The sequence below is a fragment of the Gopherus flavomarginatus genome, chromosome 5 (genome assembly GCF_025201925.1).
Source record: "Gopherus flavomarginatus isolate rGopFla2 chromosome 5, rGopFla2.mat.asm, whole genome shotgun sequence".
In the NCBI taxonomy this organism is placed as follows: domain Eukaryota; kingdom Metazoa; phylum Chordata; order Testudines; family Testudinidae; genus Gopherus; species Gopherus flavomarginatus.
The window spans coordinates 139381227-139403035 of NC_066621.1; the positions used below are offsets into that span (position 1 = coordinate 139381227).

At 41.0% G+C, this 21809-nt stretch overlaps 1 protein-coding gene across 2 annotated transcripts in view; it reads right to left on the bottom strand.

The window, feature by feature from the left end:
• Positions 1 to 3102: 3102 nt before the first annotated feature.
• Positions 3103 to 21809, bottom strand: part of CDC42BPB (CDC42 binding protein kinase beta) — a 129607-nt gene continuing 110900 nt past the window's right edge. For both annotated transcript variants that reach the window (XM_050954078.1, XM_050954077.1), the window contains 10 exons: positions 16557 to 16773; positions 15983 to 16045; positions 11570 to 12166; positions 9094 to 9191; positions 8896 to 8980; positions 8545 to 8665; positions 8330 to 8447; positions 7120 to 7219; positions 6966 to 7036; positions 3103 to 4884 (listed from right to left, as the gene is read on the bottom strand). In XM_050954078.1, coding sequence (XP_050810035.1) covers positions 4753 to 4884; positions 6966 to 7036; positions 7120 to 7219; positions 8330 to 8447; positions 8545 to 8665; positions 8896 to 8980; positions 9094 to 9191; positions 11570 to 12166; positions 15983 to 16045; positions 16557 to 16773 — 1602 coding nt within the window. In that variant the 3' untranslated portion in view covers positions 3103 to 4752. The remainder of the gene's footprint in view (positions 4885 to 6965; positions 7037 to 7119; positions 7220 to 8329; positions 8448 to 8544; positions 8666 to 8895; positions 8981 to 9093; positions 9192 to 11569; positions 12167 to 15982; positions 16046 to 16556; positions 16774 to 21809) is intronic.

The following is a 21809-nucleotide window of genomic DNA, read 5'->3' on the forward strand; positions in this document are numbered from 1 at the left end:
TTTCTGCCAGGGTGGGAGTCATGCTGAGTATGGCTGAGGGGATGTGCCTGGAAAGACACTGACACCATGTGCTCCCACTAGAGTCCCGCTAGGTGGTGCCCGGAACTGGGAAGAGGGATCAGGCTGGCAGCAGGCTCAACAGTGGAGCCTGCCTGGTGAGTGGGAGGCTGCAGAAAGGAGCTTGAGGCAATGGGGAGGGGGGGAGGCAGAAGGGACCAGAGGCAATGGGGGGGGAGGGGTACAAGTGCAGTTCCCCTGAAACTGTGACAACATATTTCATTTTTTCTAAGACCTAATCCAGCAGAGTACTTAAACCTGCTAAGTCCAAGCACTGGAGCAGTTCCATTGATTTCAATGGGATGACTCACATGCTTATAATTGAGCATATGCTGAAGAGTTTGCTCTATTGGGGCCTTAATGTTGGAATAGAATAAATAATAATTAAGAACCGGAGAGTCACACTATTAACTTTGTAAAGTTAATAGCAAAAGGGCGTCAGCTGTGAAACTTCCATCCAAATTCAAGTTCCTAAACTTCAGATACAAACCCAAGAGAGTTCACAGGAGTATTGGGGATTTGGAGTTCTGAACTGGCCCATCACAAAAATAAACCTGAGCTGTGAAGTTCAGATCGGGGTCCAGATCTGATCTGCCTCATGTTTCTTTCTGAGTGATTTGGATTCTAGGTCCTAGTTTTGGTCCCTCGCTAGTTAAAAGTGAACTGTAAAGAGAAAATTGTAGGCAAGCTCAGAAACCTGACTTGAATGTCCCTGTTAACTGGCCTGGGCACAGGCAATTGAGCACAGAAATCTGTTTTACTTTCCAAACATTCTTTCAAACCACTATCCTCCTGCCATGAAATGTTTTTACAGGTTTGCTATTGATGACCAATATTCAGCATTCTGTGATACTACAGATACCCGAAGAGACATCATAGCCACCGGTAGGGTTAGAATGAGATTTCTGGTACTTGTGATGCCCAAGACAGCCAATGTCTCCTTATAAATCCAGCAGGGAGAGGGGATTCAAATTGAGAGGGAAAATTATTTTATTAGGGTTAAATTAGAACTGATTCCTGACATATTTATTGGGTACTGATATCACAAGATCTCTAAAAGAGCATATCAAGCGCATGGTTTGCAAATCTCTCTTTAAATTGATATCGCACACCAGTGCAATCCAGAGCATCACGTGTAGCTCTTTTAGAACAGTCTCCACCTGCTATTTACATATCGTAAAATATGACACCAAAAATATTTCTAGAAATTAAAACTCCTTTGTCTCCTGAGTACCTGCCTTTAACTGCACTGCATACTAACAGAAACTTTAAATTGTGCACCCCCACTGCCAGCAGTTACTAGTCACCTCTGCTTACCCATGTTCTTAAATTACTCCTGGGGGGATTCTGCACCCAAAAATTAAAGATTCTGCACACAGTATTTTAAAATTCTGCAAATTTTATTTGTCAAAATAACACTACATAATCACACCAATTGCAATTATTTTGATAATTTATTTCAAAATACCTGTCAGCAAATATGTCTGACAATACAGACACACAAAAATTCCCCAGGAGTAGAGAGTTAAAGAAACCCCATATGACAATCCAGTTCCCATTTCTCTGCTCCCTTCCCACCCCGCACCCCCAGAACCCAGCCGTGGTCAAACACCCGCACTCTGTCATCCCCCCCACCATACCCGCACTCTCCTCCCCCAGAGATCCAATGGGACAAAAGGCTTGATGCTCGATTCCAGGCTTGCACGGTGCCTCCCATTCCCTCAGGACATGCTGGGAACTGTAGCTGCCAGGAACCCTCTAGCAGCCTAGCTCCCTCTCTCTCCCGCCATCAGTGTCTTATGTGCAATCTGGGCTCGGCCGAGTCCAGTGGCCCCTATGGGCAGCTAGCAGCACTGCAGCCCATTTCTGTGGGGGAAAGGAAATTCTGTGCACATGTTAATTTTTGCAAAATTCTGCATTGTGCAGTGGCACAGAATTCCCTCAGGAATATTACATTACCTCCAAACCTCTGTTACTGAGTTTGAGTGCTGCAATTTAGCACTGTTATAATTAATAGAGGCAGTGTTTCTGTTAAGCCCTTGGAATGCAAAGAACAATCAACCCAAGAGCAGTAGAAGTGTTTGACTTTTTTAGAAGATGAGTTAGTGTCTGAATACTGCATTTAGAGTTCGTTGTACTCCCTCTTCTCAGCAATCCTACACACACCTCCAGGGAGATTCTTGGTACACCTTCCCCGAACTAGAGAGCTAGCTCAGCTGCACAGCTCTGCACTAGCATACAAGAGACCCATGTGATCCTTCTGGCTGATTGTGAACTCTATTAAGATTTCCATCCAGGTCTGCCTGGCTAGGAGGAAAATGGTTGCTATGAGGGTGGTAATGATCAACGAGCAGGAAAAAAATCAAATTCTTGGGAGCACCTATAAAGGATGATGGAAATTCACACAGGAAGTATGTTAACAATCTAGAAGGGATAAAGTAGAAACTAGGTTTCTTCTAAACTTCAGCTGTAACCTGCCCCATTCTAGCCAAGTACTGCAGCACATGTGGAATTCTAAAACAAAGCATTGTTCAAAATCCCTCAGTACACTAGGCAGAGTATGATGGGTTAAAACAATGGAACTTTAGCCTAGGCATTCAAATTCCCACCCTTTAACGTTTTCATAACAGTGTTTCTTTGGAACCACTGCATCTTTCTAACTTTCCTGCATCCACCGCACCATTTAGAAGATGTTTGAACAGATACCGGAGGTCCTTTCACCTACACCTCAACCCCCAAGAAATAATTGTTCTAAATTATATTAAAGAAGCTAACCTGAATCAGAAAGGATTGTCATTTTCATTTTGAGTTCCTCAGATGAAAGAAAGGTGCTGCAATTCCAGCACCACCAGCAAAAGGTTTTTCTTTGCCATTAAACAAGTGCACAGAAATTCACATCTCTTTTGTAATGCTCCTGAATGGCATTTCAAAATATTTCTCCTTTGTTTTATATCTTAAGTTTTAACTGAAGACTGTGAAATTATTATGAAACTAAATTACGCACCCACAGTAAAGTATTTTCACACATCAAGACAAACCACTATGAACTTTAAAACCTCCCTCTTCTGCTTTATTGACAGGTAAATTGTTCAAAAATGTTTTCACAATTCAATAATTACAAAGACTTAGACTTACATTAAAAAAGTAAAAACCAGAAAACCCCAAAAGCAGTAGTGTCCATCTCTAACTGAGCCCCCTTTATCAATAATCTGAGAAAAAAGAGTAAGTACTGTCAAACACTTAATGTAACAGGATTAAATGTTGACTAGAACACTCCGTTTAACTAAATATAAGTGCACGTCCTATACAGTGTTTCAGAAAAGAACATTAACCATTGGTATATTATCATTAGCCCATTTAAACCAAACTTTAAATAAGTGACATCCAACTGTCATAAAATTGGCACAGAAGGCACACTAGTGTGACAATGACAAACTGGATATGCCAGCCACTGAATTAATTACAAGCTTTTAATGAAACATGGTCACAAATCTTTGATTACTAAATGTATAATACATGGAAGCATGAGATTAAATATACACGCAAGACATCACCACTGGACGTGGGCCATAGCAAAATATACAGGAGTGTGTTGTGCATCTCTCTCCATGATCAATACTTGATTAATAATCATGGGGTCTTCATGCATGTGAGGATACAATTAATGAAAAAGCAGCACCCTCGCTTACACATCCTTCATGTTCCACTTTGGTTACCAATAAAATAGACTGATGTTTTAGTATAATACAGTCCCTTAGTTCAAGCAGACTTCAAGGGTAGTGTTCCTGCAAGAATGCTTGCTAGCTAAAAAAAATGTAGTGTATTTTATACTGAAAAACCAAGAGAAACTACATCTCAGAAGAGGATAGCAGGAACTAAGAGTAAAATTTGTTTTCACAGCATTATTTACTGATGTCTTAAAAGCCCTGACTAATGATCATGAATGATAAGGACTAAAAAGCAGGGTAAGAGTAAAACGTTACTGGTAATAGTCCTATGTACAAGACTAAAAAGTTGGTAGAAAGATAGAAAGACAGTTACGCAGCTGAAATGTAATGGCTAAACGAGTTAAAAGGCCACAAAACTATCACCAACTTTCATTTGACTTCCTGATGATTCTGTTGATGCTGGGAACAACCTATAGCTTCCTATCATTCCCCTAAAGATTCAGGAAACAGCTACAGGAAAAAGGGAAAAGTATATTTATCTGAGGATGTAACTCAACCTGCTTGTATTTCCTATTCAGAGGTCCAAATTCTGTCTAAAAGGATTTCCTGCTAATGAGACATTACATCATTCTATAGAAAAATAGTATTTCTGATACTGCTTAGTAGTAACACTATCAGTAAGTACCTCTTCTCTATTTCTTTTTCAGCATAAGAATAAGACTATTTACTGGTGGCCTTTAATCTTACTATGCAATGAAACTGTGATAGCTGTGCAGAAATAAAATGAATGAATCAACCATAACTTAACAGTGAACGATTTTGCATAAAAAGCTTGATCACTATTGTAGTAAAGGATTTTTCTTCATCTCAATATTTTGTATCTACAATCTGGACATATAATTATTCTTGTGCAACACTAGAGATTTAGCATCAGTCTTGGCACTAGCATCTGAGACAGCTTTGCCTTGCTCTCGAATACTCCATGGAGTATTGAATGATCGAAGCTGGACCGGTAGGAGCTGTAGTATTATGCATCACAGGTTGACTGATCCAGTCCATCTAGTGTAAGCTGATTCCTATGTGGAGAATTGGGACTTGGGGGACCGCTTGGATTTGAGCTGTTAGAGGGAGTAGAGTGTTTGGTAGAATCTGAATCAGGCTGTCAAAGAGAAGCAAAAAGGATTCAATTTCTTATTTAAAATACTTCACACTCAGAAGCTTTCAAGGCACTTTACAAACATAATTAAGGTACTACATTCATTTTTACATTAATTTACATTACAATCACAAAATGAGGCCTAGGTAGAAGGAATAAGCCAAAGCTAACAGAAGTTAATGTGAATATTCCCATTAGTGCCAAGGGCCTTTGATCAGTCTCCTAAGTGACTTACCAATATAGAATGATAGAATATCAGGGTTGGAAGGGACCTCAGGAGGTCACCTAGTCCAACCCCCTGCTCAAAGCAGGACTAATCCCCAGACAGATTTTTTGCCCCAGTTCCCTAAATGGTCCCCTCAAGGATTGAACTCACAACCCTGGGTATAGCAGGCCAATGCTCAAATCACTGAGCACAAGTAAGTGGTAAAGTCAGGAAAAGAACTCAGGAGTCCCTATTATTACTTTCCTCTCCTCTAGCCACTACAAAGCTCATTTCTATTCAATGTAATTTAGGATTTTTCAGCAAATTTTTCCCAACTGATTTAAGTGGGCACAAAATAGGATTTGTTTGCACATATCAAACAATTTCATCCAAATACTTTATCAACACACTGAAGAACAGAAATTATAAAATAGCTTACAGGTTGCATAAGCTTTTGGCAAACAATGGCCCTGGCAGCATGAGGAAACCTGTGGGAAGTGTTTTGACTGCATGACAAAATAATCAAGAGTATTGCCAAATATCAGGCTGGAAACCCACTGCAGAAATAACAAGTGTTTACAGGAGACTCCTTCCAGTCAATAACTCAGTTAAGACAGCTCTCTCCCATGGTCATTTTCCACCCTACTGGTTGTTGGAACTCCGCCTCCAAATCTTAGTCCCCCCCTCAGCTGGCCAGTTTCCCACTATTTTGGTGAGTTGTAACCCTTAACAGTACACAAAACTATGGCTCATGAAAAGTTTCATAGGAAAACTGCTATCATCGCAGTCCGTTACTTCAGAAAAGGGAATTTAACTTTAGCTCATTGACTGAAAGGTGACACCGGTGAGGACTGCTTTTCACAAGATTTTGCCATTCTGTGATATACCACCAATAATGGGATTATTCTAACAAGATACACAATTGAGTTCATGCTGTGATAAGGCAGCAAGCTATGGGAAAACAATAATAAAGGTGAAGGGTAGCGTTAGACCCTCATTTTGCATGTGTAATAACCTATTATATTGCAAGTTAAAATTCCTAGGTAATAACCAACGTAAGATTTAACAAAAAAGTGAAAATTAAACACTTTTAAAAATTGAATATATTTCAGTATTTGCATCTGCAAACAACTAGAATATGGAATGTGAGGGGGATCTAGGAAGAATATTTCAATACAACAAGAACTGTAGGTGGTCAGCACCTCTGAAAAAATCAAGACACTTATTTAGATGCCTAAACTTTAGCCACCCAATTCACATTTTTTTGTTTTAGTGCGGCTCACCCAAGGCAACACGAGTCAGAGGGAGAGTTGGAATTAGAACTCAGGGCCAAGATCTTCAAAACTGACTAGTGATCTTGGGTGTACAACTTGAAACATCTTAAAGAGGCCTGATTTCAGAAAGTAGTGAGCACCTGCACTCTGAGAATCAAGTCTTTAAAGATTTCTTATATTGGACACCCAAAATCACTAGTCACTCTCAAAGATCTTGGCCGTGGAGTTTATCTCCCAGTCACATTTCCTAATATATCACTTGCACAGGGCACATAAACGTATGTGTACAAAGCTTGTAAAAAAAAGGCACCTGATGATAATACAGGTGAAAAATCCGATTTCACTAGCCTGGTGAAAGACACTTTAATTTCATGAAGTTTATACTCCTGTGATGACAGGAAGTATTCACCTGCAATCTCTTTCACCTGCAGGTAAAAACTGGCACATACTGCAAGACCTGTTAAAGGGCTTGTGTACTAGGTAGAATCTTTGCAGAAAGAAATGCAGAATGCAATCTTTATCAAAATGTTTCCTCACAGGTACCTAAACTTTTGAGGCTAGGAAAGACACTAATGCCAGTCACCATTTAATAAAAACTACTTTACCTCTTTGTCGAACTCCTGGTCAGTGTCGGACGTACTTCTCAGAGGCACGGCTACTCCCAAATCACCACCACCTGCAGAACAAAGGCATTTTACACCTCACATTGAAACAATCTAAGCTTTAAATTAGAACAGATCTGCTTGTTTTCAGTCTTACTTGATGAGGGCCATGAAATGTAGGTTTTGCTTCTCTGCTGCCGTGAGAGGTTGGCTGTGGGGGGACATGCTTTTTCGTCTTGGGAGGAAGGTAAGACACTCTGCAGCACAAATCAAACATATCCTTAGTCAGGATCTTTCCAATTAAAGCTCCTTTCTCATGACAATTCTAGCATAATTCGACAGCCATGTGTTCAGAACCATTACATAGAATGGTTTGTAGAAACAAAAGCTCAATGCCCCTACTTGACTGCATACATACAGTATCAGAAATACACCCCTTTCAAACACCCTCAATGAAACAAGGAAAGGACTGAGCCCCAAAGCAGCCAGAAGAATTTGGCAGGCAGCAAACCCTTTATACAGGAGCAGTGACATCACCAATTGCTGTTTTCCCGTCTCCTCCCGCTGGAAGGAAGCATACATTCCCCTTGTCTTGGCTAGCAGAGGATGAGAGAGGAATGCTGGGAATTTCAAAATGGAAGGTATAAAAGATAAAGCTGTATCTTCACATCTCATTCTCTTACTTTTGTTTTATTTTAGCTGCTGACACCACAGTACATTTGTTAAATCCAAGTACAAAAATAAAGCTGGGAACACTGTGACTTACAGGCATGTTAGTCATTATCTTCCAACTGTGTTAGTTTTTGCTCTAGTATTGGCCAAGCGCCACAGCACACCATTCTAGTTCCTAAAGGTTTATGCTACTCCTACCCTTGCTAAGGAGGCAGAGGAGGGACAGGAAGAGGAAGAAAGCAGAGGGGAGCCTTGCAGTGAGGAATGGCCATTCTGGAGAAAGATTTCTGCAGAGATAGGGCTCATGTGATAGACGTGCTCAAAGCTTGTTGGAGGTGATATCAGAGCAGAGTGACGAGAGGATGAGGGGGAAGGAAATTCATTCTGTTATTTTAACAAAACAAACAAGAAAAAGGAAGGGGGAAAGACTGATTATTCACAAAATCCTATCAAACTCTTGGCCGTGATATTTCTTTTTCAGCTTTCCATTTTAAAGCCAGCTAACGCTTCCTTGCATAAGGCTCAGAAGCACTATGCATTGTAGGAGCACATGTTCCTTGAAACCATGGCTTGAAAGTGCCTAACAGCTTGGAAAGATTTTAAATTTAATGCTGAAACCTTAGAGTGTCCATCTGCGTAGCTTTTCAGTCCAAAACTGAACACACACGTATCCCTCCCCATTATATTTATTTTACCAGTGGGAGATCCATGAGAACTTGCATTCCATCTCCTGGTCCCATATGAGCCACATGGTTGAAATTTGTTGGGTTAGAAATCATTTTTGATCTTAGTTCAGGGTCTCTCAGCATCTCTCTGAAAGAGAAACACTTCATGATTAATATTGTTTCACATTCATAACCTTTCCACTTCAATACGTACAAGCTGCTATGTAGAGATATTAAACCCTTACCGTCTTTGTTGTAATCTCTCTTCCTCAGGAACCTTGAAGACAAATCTTCTTTTACTTCTGGTTCGAAGCATTTGCTTTTTGCTGTTATCAGAAGTTTCTGGCACACTGAGGACAGCTCCTCCTGTAACAACACATAATGCAATTACACACACACATACCTTCAAATAGTAGAATTTATTTTCCAAAGCATGTTGACTCTGTAAAGCACACACTGCATGTTTGAAAGAAACTGGATTCTTACAATCTACAATTTTGTTTTGCTCACGAGTTGGTGATCGTTTCAATCTGACTGGTCATCCCATCCTAATGTCTTTCATTACACCACTCCTGCCCTCCTTCAAGAAGACTAACCTGAAAACTTGTTCTTGAAATATATAAGTCGTGGAGGTTCACAATTAAGGAGATTCAGTGTGCCCTCCACATTTAACGGTCTGATCTGTTTTGGAGATAAAAGGGGAAAATATTAACCCAACTGCAGTGTCCATTGTGAAGGAGCCTCCATTCCAAATCAGAGTTAATTAAATTGTGCAATAGAAGTGAACTACTTACCTTTCGTAGGCCAATTGTCTGAACCCATTCCATAGTGTTAACATCAAAGACATCAATGCCATATTCACTGTACACTGTAACATAGGAAGAATTGCAACCTGGTACAGACAAAAAACAAAAGTCAAGGAGTGTTCAACAAGCCTGGAGCTGGCATACATTTGAGCATTGCTGTAACAGTGTTATATTTTCAGCTATAAGAGGAGATTAAAATATCAAATTTTTTAAAGCCATCTCTTAAAAGAAAAAACACTTCTTTGTACAGTTCATGTTATTTTGGTGAAAATAGAGGTTTGCCGTGGCAAACAGCCACCAACCTGCAATTCTTATTATTATTAATTTTGGATACATTTACTACTTTTAACTTCAAATCTTGGTTTAATACTCTCAAGATGCTGTCTACTGTCTGGACAGTAAGTGTCAGGAATGTAAATGAGTTATTCTATAGGAAATGAACTGCACTTAACATCCTGTTTAAGGTTACCATGTCTAAGGACGCAGCTTAGTGCATTTTGAAAGCGATGCACTGACTATAACTATACACTGACGACATGCAGTGGAGTCCCCATGTGTGAGGTAAGTCATCAAGTTATGCTGCACATCTTTATGTTCATTTCCTTCCTCCTTCTATTGGAATGATTTACATGTGCATGCTGCTCTACCCAGGTTAATGGAACATACTTCAAGAGCTTCAAACCTCACCACTTGCTTTCTCTCTTTTTGAATCCTCTATATTAGGTGTGTCAAAGAACTTTATTTTAGCTCAGAGAAGAGTAAAAAAGCAATGATCAGGACATCTTAGCACCAACAAGCCTGGGCCTGCTCCTGACAAAAGTTCCTCAGAAAGAACAGCCATTATAGATCACATGGTATTTAGGAGAGAAAAAAGATGTACTCAGCTGGCAGGATTGCCTCAATAAATCGCAGAGGGTAAAAACCCTAACAGGGACACGGAATTCAACAGGAGTAAATTCCTGCAAGGAAGTGATGTGTGCTCTTGTAGCTAAAAACATGATTTGTCTCAAATGAAGCCTGGTGTAACTAGATATCATGAATCACAACTTCAGAAGAAAACCTTTCCAGAAATGACGTAGTCAGACAGACACCTGCTCCACTCAACTTAGTGTCTTCATGTGCCCGTCAATGAACCTTGGAAGATAAACATACTCCATCACTAGACAGAACTCCTCCAGTAAGCCATCCCTTAGGATTGAGTACATTACTAAGGCAGAAAGAACCTTTTCTAGTTTTATGATCTCATGATGGGATATCTAACAGGAAGGGTGAGAAAGGCTTCACCGATAACATACCAGGACCAAGGCAAGGGGAGTAGGCTGGTGAAAATAACCAGATTTCTTTAAGCAGTTGAGCTTATGGTCCTTCCCCACAAGAACGTGTGTCAATGCCAAACTGAGAATCGAATGTGCAAAAATCATTCTAAAAATGCTTATAATACTAAAAGTAAACAAAAGCCCTCCAACAAAAAAGTGCATCTGGTTTGCTGAAACAGAGTTTTAAAGTAAATTTGCTGATTACATCCCATCTCTATGCCCTTCTCCAAACTCTTATGTACAGAACCAAGTCAGTAAGGCAAGCAAATAGTTTCTATTCAGAATTAAAATAAAACAAACTATTAAGGTCTTGCAGTTTGAGGAATTTTACTATCAGCTGTAGCAGCTAGTTGCCCCATTGGTTTAATTCATTATTTAAACAATGGCTCTTTTTTGGTCTTCAATCATTTGGAACATATAGTCATTGCTATTGAAGCTCCAAATAATTTTAGGGCTTACTATAAGCAATCAACGCAATAATGCTTAGAAATCTTTTGTAAGTCACTATGTAGTCCACCAACTCATTTGTGTCTCTTTCAAACCAACAGACCTCAAAATTACAGCAGGCTGGAAAACAGGAGACAATTTTGCATATTTTTGTAAACTTCCTTTTGTTTCAAAAACAATTGATACAAGTTTTATTACCAGCTCTGCCCAAAAGCAATATTTTTCTTGAACCCTGTCACCTTCTTTGTTAGTAGTTGAAAACTGACCTACAACTTTCAATAGGTACTCGATTTGAAATGCTATAGAGAGTGGCCTGAAGACAAAAGTACTTTTAAACCCATTGGTGGAGCAAAAAAAAGGATTTTAGTAAAGAATTTTACAATTTATGTGGTCTTCTGCTATCCTACATACAGGTTACGCTATTAATTAGACATGAACTTATTTAAAAGAAAGCGTCATCTTGCTTTATATTGTTGTTAATTATTCTGTCTCCTGTGACTAGTAAAAACTGCTTTCCTACAGTATCCAGGAGTTTGCCACAAAATGGTCCCTATGTGGAAGAATTATTATTCTGTTAACTCATCAAAACTTAAAGCTGTAGAAATTGAAAGACAAAAAAAGCAAAATAGAATACATGCTGATTATTTTTTAGACAAGTAAAGCAGCAACAGGGATATGGCAACAGAAAAACATATACATACTACAGGCAACAGGAGTTGCAGGCCACATTAGTTCCTGCATGCGTGACCTTCGACCTTGTGAATCGACGTACACTCCCATATGGCTGAAGCAAAGCAGGTATTCCTCACTAGTGAGTTCCACAGCACAAAGGGCATCAAAAGACTGCTGTGAGAGGAACATAAGCGAGGGGTCATTAGGATTTACCAGGTTTATAGATTGTCCATCTCCCTGGATGCTCAACAGAGAGAACCCAGACTGGTAGCCAACACAAAGCTTGTCCTTGAACACTGCCATCCACTGTACATTTCCTGGAGCCTGAATTTCAGTGAATTTTTTATGGAAAGGTTTAGTTCTATGAATTTCATAACAAAGAACCTGTCGTTTGACTGCCACAAACAAACAAGTCAAAGAGCTTTTCTTCAGTGTTCCAGTTATAATCAACTGGCAGCCTTTAGTTTCTGGAAGTTTCATGTCAAAGTTGCTTTCTGATCCATCCAGGGAGGCCCACGGGTACAGGTGAACATGATGGTTCCTGCCACAGATGAGGATGATAATTTTCTCTTTGGGAGCAAGCTCAATCTGGTACACCTTCTTACAGTCAGCAACTCGGACTATCACTGCAATTAGAAGAAAAGCCACCATGAGTAAATGACAGGAGTATATGTAGGCCTGGAAGTATTACATAGTAATCAGAAATTTAGACTTATGCACACATCCACTAGAAAGGGACACCAGGCCCTGGCTCCAGGTTCTCCTTGCCAATTCTTAAACATACAACCAAGAAACAAACCACTTCAGTAGCGCCCTTCACTTTTCAACCATGAAGTCACATAGCTCCAGCAACCCTCAGCAGCAAAAAACATACGTAAGGTCTTTAAGATCTCCCTCCAGAGCCTTCACATTCCCTCACAGCTATGGGAAAACAAACATGCCTTGTGTGTGACTGTATGGATGTCTGCTAATGACTCTACCCCCAGAGAAAAAACATTTACACCATTAATAAAGGAGAGAGATGGGAAAGGGGGAAGAAATCATTTTTTTTTTGAATGCCAAAGACAGGCAAACTCAGAGTATTGTGATATTAGACAATAGTTCTTTGACTAAAGTGCAGAAATGGGATGGTAGAGAAGTAAAAAAATGTAAGAGTGAAAAATCAGCATCTGCATAATAGTGACTGACTCTAGCAAAGCGTTCAGTATTTCATGAGGTTTAAATAGGCCAGACCAAGCAATTATGAAATATGGAACATTAATATATTAATATTTCATAGTAATGTACATGTTATCTTATAAAACTTTAATCAATATCAGAGTTTTACTTTATTACTAGTGAAAACATTTAAGTAAATATTTATAAATAATAAAAAAATATTTTTCTTTTAAATCCTCCTTTGGAGTTTGTACAGTGATTGGTAAAGTAGTTTGGCAAGGTATCTGGTTCTACAAATACCCCTCAAAACCTTAGGATTTTGGACCACACAAAATCAAATGTCCTTGTAGATTTTGCCCCACTGGCACAGAACACAATATATTTGCAGAAATGTTCTAAGAGGTAAGTAGTAATTTCACAGTTAACCATATCTTGCCACAAATAAAACGTAACTTTTGCTTGTTGTCCAAGCCCAGCTCTCATATTTTAAGTTTAATGTACATGTAAGCTGTTTACAGAGATCTTGGTCAGAGCCATTAGATATAACCAGATGTCAATGAATTTGCATTAAAAGTAACAGCTGCTGTGAAAAAAAGGATGAGAAAATTACTACTTATAAAAACATTTCAGTAAAATCCAGGAACTTGCCATAGCACATAGTACAAACATTTAATGCTTACATAGCTTTAATTTGCTGAAAAACTAAGGTGGTATAATATTCTTATTCTGTACTACCTGTGATAATTAAGTGTACTAGAGAACCACTTTTAAATACTTTTTAATGAAATGAGTATGCAAATTACATATGTAACTTTACTCATGTAAACAGTCATATACTGAAGTCAATGGGATTATTCGCGAGTCAAATTATGTTCGTCCTTAAGTGTTTACAAGATGATAGATATAGGGAGTATAATGAAAAGAGCAGTATTTAATACCACTAAGAATGGGTTCAAAATAAATCTTATTTCACAGGCTATAAAACAGTTCCTCAAGCAGTGAAAATTACAAAATCTGTTCATATACCGTCAAGACCGTTGCCAATTGCTGTCATTACGTAATATATAAAATTGCATGAGAACAAAATGCTCAGGCATTTCTTTTTCCAAGAAGTAGAACCACCATCTTTTGGAGAGAGAGCTAGAATAAATTGTTGTATATTTCCCCCTTTTCCTTTTTAAAACATTTTACACAATTCCACAGTGTATGTATTATGTCAGTATTTTCTTATAATACATCTTTGGCAGTTTTTATTCAATGTGTTTCTATTAAATTTGTTTAAATCCAATAAAAATAATGAATCAAGAAATAATATACTTTACATTTTGTATTTATTGCTATATTTTCTGTCAAAGCATAATTCTTGCAATACTGCAAACTGAGTATTAAATAATTTACAGATTAAGTTGTATTAGGAAGAGGAAATTAGATTTTGGATTGCCAGAGGGATTTAAGAACATCACTTACTGTATATCATCATCATTGGTGACCTTCTTCTTGACATCGTAATTAAAGTACTATAAAAGGAGGTAATTAAAGACCTGTCCCTCAGGGAGTTTCAGGACACTACTCTGGAACACCCAGTCTTTACATTTTTCTAAACCATTACAGTGTGCACATGTATCTTTTAAATCTGCATAACTGCATATAATAGTCTCCAACACCACTTAATCCTCCATAGCTTTTAGCCAACTGGTTTTGAAGGGGTGGTTAGCTACTATTGTGAGATTAAATAGAAACAGATCGACCATATAGTTAAGGCTGTAAGATCTTACTGGACCACAAAAGCAAGATGTAATATCACCTACCTTTCTGGTAGGAAAGGTATCAGCGTTGTACCAGTTGTTTATAATGCCAGAGAAAACAAAAGGGCCTAAAAAATTACTTAGGGTGTTGTGGAAGATGGAAAAATGCAAGTGGCAGTAAATTAACTTTTAGCATGTATCCCTCCCCAGAAGGCTATTTTGTCTAACACATATAATTCAATTTATTAACTAATCTGTTCTGAGCATAGACATCACTTGCAATACTTCACAGTATAACGAGGTAAATATAACACTGCCATGATTCTATCTCACAGCCTTACCACTGAACTATCTGTGCTTTGCAGTTTTATGGAAAAGGAGCAGATATTTGGATTACTTACCACTGAGAAGTCACCATGTTCATTTCCATTAGTAACCCTCTCAGTTCACCTGCCTTCCCTGCTGGACTAAGGTACACTTCCCCCCCTGTTTTGTGTTGTGTCTATCTGTCTCTGGAAAATCAGGTTGCAGGGAGAAAACACCTCCACTTCCTTAATATACTACCCGTGATGGCTGGCAATTAAGGGCTAAACCTCAACTCTGCCTGGAGTAAGGCTGTGCAGGATCTCACTGAATGGCTAAGTAGTAGTCCTCTTTCCACTGTGCTGCCTGGGGCCTACTGTGTACGTGTGCTGCTAGCCCTGGCAACCAGCACTCCAGGAAAGGTCAGAAACAGCCTTGGCCAAATCCACTCGCTGCTACCATTGTAAGAGGAAAGTGGAGGACAGTCCTTAGAATGAGAAGGAGGAGGAGTGGCAGAGAGGGGCTCTGAGCAGGAAGCTGTAGGGGAACCTCCGTGCAAGGAAGGAGAGGGAGATAAGAATAGTAGGCAAGGAGAGGTCCAGCACCTACAGATTCAACAATCTTTTTGACTGCCAGCCGCCATCATAGACTGGAATGTTAAGTCAGTGGCTACAGCAATCAAACTTCTTTTATGTGAGGCAGGAAAAAAATGGAAGAACATTCAAAAGGCATGAATAATAGAAAGCCTCACAAACCTAATAACAGTATTCAATATGCTAGCAAAAATATAAACAGCAACATCCTAACATCCTGTTATATTCCAGTCTAAGTTATGGCCGTGCAGGTTGGAACAAATCAGCCTCCAGGTTAACTTATTGAAGTTACCAGTTTTCTCTCTTAATTCATTCTAAATAAACCATGTATTTTTCTTCAATGAGTGGCTGGTTATTCATTCAAACACTAGTGCTGTGTGCTCTGAATCCTGGAGCTTCAAGTGAGGTTTGTGTCACCTATTATGCCCAATGTGTTGGCCCCTTAATTTTAGGTAGCCAGCTAAATATAATGGTAATAATTAAATTAGTGTTTATACCTTATATTAAAATTTCCATCTTTTGTCAATTAACTGTGTGCTGGTATAAACTACCCATTAAAGGGCTATTATGTAATCTATATTAAAACAGCACTGGAGATCATTATTCATTATGCAATTACTGTAAACATGGAGATCTAACTTACCATCACGGGTCACCTCTACCACATACAGTCCTTCTTCTGAACCAATTGCTATTCTATCTCGATCTAAACAAGAGGGAAAGGAAAAAACATATGAATCCAAGCACGTAAACGTTAACTTGGATTACAAAACTATGCTTGTTCTCTTTGAAAGACAATGGAAAATGTTCAAAGACCAATAGCTGAAATAGCCTTGCAGAAAATCATTTTAAAATAGGTTTATGTCATGTAAGTTTATGCTTTACTTGAGATAAAGAATACAATGTGTTAACTATTTTGCTCAAGAAAATAAGCAAAATAATAAGTACAACCAAATGGTATAGGGCTTTTCTTTAACCACACTTTCCCCCTCCCAGTGAAATCAAAATTATGTAAGTGCTTCTTACTGCAAACAGAGTTAGTATTTTGAAGGGAAAAATTAAGATTAGTGTTTTAAACAATGTTTCACGCCATCAAACTTCTATGGGAAGAGATTAAGCTGAGGAATTTATTTAAGGTGTCGGCACATTCAAAATTGCAGTTCACCTTAAAGTTATAGCAGTGCACGCAGTTAAATGTAAGGCTAAAGCGGACATACCTACAACAGCAGCAGCTAAACTTGTTTTAATAAGAGGCAGTGTACTGTCATAGGCTTCTTGTGGAATATGTACAACTTGGTTTTTAAGTCTGTTTTTGTGCAGGATAGATTGCAACCCTTCCAGGATTCCAACCCATTTTCTCTTTTCATTCTCATTTTCTGTCAGGATTAGTAGTGAACAGGTCTTTGAAGGGAAGCCTAAGAGAGAAGCTGTCACCTTAACAGCCAGAGAAAACAAAATTAACACCTACGTAACACACACATTCTCTGTATAAAGTAGGGGTAGCCAAACTCTTTTTTGTGGCTCTTTTACAGTTGAAGTTTGGCTCACAGAGTCCCTCTCCCCACCCTAGTCTCTGCCTACCAAAGCTTGGGGCTTCTGCCCTGTGGCAGGGTGCTGGTGCTAAGTGGTTCTGCCAGAGATGATTGGTGCCTGCTGTGTGTGTGTGTGTGGGGGGGGGGGGGGCACAATCTAAAGGTTCCTCCAATAGCTTGAGTCACCCTCCTGGGCATGCCCCTCCTCTTATTCTCACCGGCCTCTACCTGCAGCTCCCAGTTGTTAGTTCCACATGCAGGGAGAGGCATTGGCAAACAGCTGGGAGTTGCAGGGAGGGGTTGCTGCTTTAGCTTAATGGGGAGAAGCAGCAGCAAAAGCAGTGGCTCTCCCTGCAACTCTCAGCTGTTTGCTGCGGCCTCTCCCCACAAGCAGCCCACTGGCTCCAGCAGCTGCCATGCAGTGAGGGGGCCGGACCATACCATGTGACCAAGTGGCGCCAGCAAACCCTGGGAAAAATCGAGGGGAGAGAGGGGGAATGTGACCCCGCCTCACGCCTGCAGAGGTTGAAGCCCCAAGCCCTGGCAGGCGCACCCCAACTCTCAAACTTCTGAAGATTGTCGTATGTGGCTTGGAGGATCAGTAAGTTTGGCCACCCCGATACTATACAGAAACAGAACTTTACTTATAAGAGTTCTATAAGTATCAGCTTCAAGATGTATGTAAATGGTATATAACATAGTATGCATCTTACCTGCTACACGGAGTACCATCATACCTACTTTTTCAAACAACGCAGTCTACAGTGATAATATTCAAGGCTTTCACACATTTAGTTAATGAATTTTGATCCATAGATATGAACCTGCCCCGCCAAAATCTACATTCTATTCTCCAAATGATCTATTTTAAGGCATGCTAGTAATGGAAACTTGTCTTTCCTGTACTGGAATCACAGTAGCATACAATAATTCTTCCTGAAACACAAACTTTTAATTCTCAATTGATTTCTATTGAAAAAATGAAACCTTTTTGTATGTTGAAAGAGATGCATTTAAATTGCTATCAACTGTACTGAACTTCCACAATTTTGTTGCTTACTGGTATACAGTATTTACAATATATTTAACTGGACTGAGGGAACAGGTAACTCATTTCTGGATGAAAAGTTATGGGAGCCAAGTCTCCAGCCCAGACATCTATACTGCAATTTTATAGCCCTGTGAGCCCAGGTCAGCTAACGTGGGCCAGCCATTGGTGTTTTACTGCAGTGTAGACACACCCTGAGGGGCTGTGGCCAGGTTCTCTGTATTGTTGGCAGAAATGACCACAGACTCAAATTTGTGGTGTTCCAAAATCATGCCCATATTAGAATCTAGGTTAGAGACTAGTTTTCCTTTTGAGAAGTTTCAGCCACTAAGTTGTCCAAAGTTTCCTCCCAAAATCAGCTACCCTGCAACGGCAAAGATGCTACTCATTACTTTGCTATGGCATCTGCTTGTCAGGATCATAATAAAAGTGGTCTTTCAGCCATTACAATGGATGCCACAGACATGGCAGAAAAAGAGGGTATTCACCAGTAACGGGAGGTTCTTAGAGATATGCAGTCCCCTATTTGTATTCCACACGTGAGTGCGCATGCATGCCACGCGCCTGAGTCCCAAAGTGTTTCTTAGTAGTGTCCATTGACCTGCATGCATGCAGTGCATCCCCTTGTGCTTGCAGCTGAGGGTATAGAAAGCAGTTTGGGTTGATGCCTCTCCAGTCTCCCTCTTACCTTTGCGCAGTCCAGTGCACAGCAGAGGGGATGGAGAGAGGATAGTGTAATACAAAGAGGGACCATACATCTCAAATAACCTCCAGTTACTGGTAAGTAACCTCCTCTCCTTCTTTGAGTGATAGTCCCTCTATGTATTCCACATATGGGTGATTTGTGAGCAATGGCTAGTGTGGAGGTGGGTACAAGGATGTGACAGGAAGTGCAGTCTGCAGTACAGCTTGGCCCACAGCTGCATCTTTGGCCACCTCTTGTGCAATGGTGTAGTGGGTTGTGAACATGTGGACAGAGCGCCAGGTTGTTGCATGACAGGTGTCTTGACATGAGACATTTGTGATGTAGGCTGATATGGCTGCTTGTGCTTGCATAGAGTGCGCTGTGACTATCAGGTGGGGTAAGTTGGATTGTGTGCAGCATTTGCAGATGCATCTGGAGATTCATTGGGAGGAGAAGGCTTGGCCCTTGGATTGTTTGGCAATGGTCACAAATAACTTCTGTGATGTGCGAAATAAGCAAGTCCTGTGGAGGTAGAATGCCAATGTATGATGGACATCGAGGAAGTGCAGGACTCTGTCCATGTGGGATGCATGTGGTTTGGGGTGGAAAAGTGGTAAGTGGATGCACTGATTTAGGTGGAACTCCGACACTACCTTTGGGAGGAATTTAGAGTGTAGTCATGAGGACGTTTTGTCCTTGTGGAATACAGCGGTGGGTAGGGGGAGGGAGGAGGAGAAGAGAAAGACACTGAGCACAGCCTGTGGACCGGTATAGAGCTGAGGGCGAGACCTGACATTTTGAGAGCAAGAAGAAAGTCAAGGACGATTGGTATGGATGTCGCACAAAGTGGGTAGTGATTGTGGCAAGCCCATAACATAAAGCGTCTTCAGTTAGCTCGGTAGTAGGTCCTGGTGGATGCTCTCCTGCTCTGGTTGAGGATGTGGTGTTCCAGGGTGGAGCATGCCGTTACCCTTGGGCTCCATCCATTTACCAGGCCGTGAGGTGAAAAGGGGCAGGACTGAGATGCTGGATCTGGCCCTGATCTTGTGTGAGGAGATCCAGGGTGCTTGGAGGCAGAGCGGTGAGTGTGTGGAGAGTCTGAGGAGGTCCGTGAACTGGAACCGACGGAGCCAGAACAGGGCTATGAGTACCCATACTGACCCACAATGATCTTGCATAGCACATGTGGTAGGAGAGAAAAGGAGGGAAAAGGCATAGTGGAGGTCCCCTGTCGGGGGAGGAGTCAGGTGTTGCCTTGCAAGTTCTTCCCTATTGTTCCCCTGCAACAATAAAGGGGCAGCTTTTGACTCTCACGAGTGGCAAAAAGTTCCGACCGAGGGGTGCTCCATTTGTCAAAGAGGTACCACAGCATGGCGTTGTGTAGCTCCCTCTTGTGACCGAAGTAGAGAGTCCGGGACGATGTTGTCCAGGGAACTCTGGGTGCCTGGGAGATACATGGCTTGGTGCTTGATAAGCCAGTTCCAAAAGGTGGATGGATTCAGAGCAGAGGGAGGGAGACTTGGTGCTGCCCTGCTTGTTGATGTACACAACCATTGCAATGTTGTCAAAGAGAGCAGTTTAATGTGGGGAGACTGGATGAGCAGCAGAGTGCTTGATATGAGAAATGGACTGCCCATGGTTACAGCATGTTTATGTGCATCCTGGCTTCCCGTGATGTCCACATTCCCTGGGCTGTGTGACCGTCCAGGTGAGCTCCCCAACCTCCTAGGAAGATGTTTGTTGTGATGGCAGCCATTGAGATGGGAGGGACGAAGGGAGTGCGACCATGAACTTTGAAGGATCAGTCCACCATGTGTAGGAGGCCAGTGCTGTCTGGGGAACTACGACCCTGACCTGCATATGGTCCGTGTTGGGTCTGTAGACAGAGAGGAGCCACATCTGGAGGCAATGCACGTGCAGATGTGTGTGTGGTGTTACATAGGTGCAGGCTGCCATATGGCCAAGGAGAGAGAGAGTGGCAGACCGCTTGTGATAATGGTTGTCAGTGTTGCAAATCGGAACCTGCCAGAAGAAAGGCCCTTGCCATGCTGGAGTTGAGCTGTGCTCCAATAAAGTGGACCATCTGTTTAAGTATTGACACAGATTTTTCCTCACTGATGCAAATACCTAGAGATGCCAGAAGAATGCAAAGGGTAAGGATGACGGGGTGACTTCTTGTTGCGGTAACATCACAAGGAGCCAGTCGTCTAGGTAGAAATATGTCGAGTAGCTAAGGTACTGCGTTGTACAGCCACCACGGCAAAACTTTTGTGAACACTTGCAGAACCGTTGCTATGCTGAAAGGGAGGACCCAGAATTGGTAGTGATGGTGCCCTATCGGAAAAATGGAGAAACTTGCAGTGGGTTGGGTGAATGTTCACATGGAAGCAGGCATCCTTCATGCCAAGAGCCGCAAACCAAGCTCCCTTGGAGAGGGATGGGATAATCAATGTCAGTGTCACCATATAGAATTTGAACTTTTTGATAAAGGGTGTTCAACACCTGCAGATAGAGAATGGGGTGGTGCCCTCCCTCATCCTGAAGAGGGGAGAAGTATGGGGAGTAGAAGCCTCGTCCTGTGTAGTGAGGTGGGACATGCTCTATGCTCCCTTGAGGAGGAGAACATTCACATGCATTGATGAGAAGGGACTCCAAGGGGGGCAATGATTGAAGGGTGAGAGGGTGCAGATGTGGCAGGAATGAGAGAAATTCTATGCAGTATCCAGGCTGGATGATCTCCAGTACCCAACTGTCCACGGTGGTCTTGCCCCAATTGTGGGCAAATAGGGTAAAATCGCTCCCAAAGACAATATGGGGTGCCCTAAGTGGCATAGGGGGAGGTTCATGGGTCTCGACTGTCACGTCAAAACTGAAGTCTTGGCTCCTTTGACTGCATCTTTTCCTGAGCACCATTAGGGACAGATCTAGCTCCTAGGGAAATGTTTTCTAATAGGCTTCTTGGGGGATGTGAGGAGCGATCATTGGATATTGCCCTTGAACCAGAGAATATAACTAACTGATTGTGGAAATCAAATAACTCAGAAAATAGTTTTTAATTTATTTTAGGTCAAATTCCTCCTTGTCTTCCTTTCTGACTGAGGAATGAGGCATATTTTTTTCTGCTCTTCTCCACTGTGGCAAGTACTGTGTTCTTATTGGGAGACACTGTGGTGGTAAGTTTTTCCCCTTCTGAGCCAGACAGAGC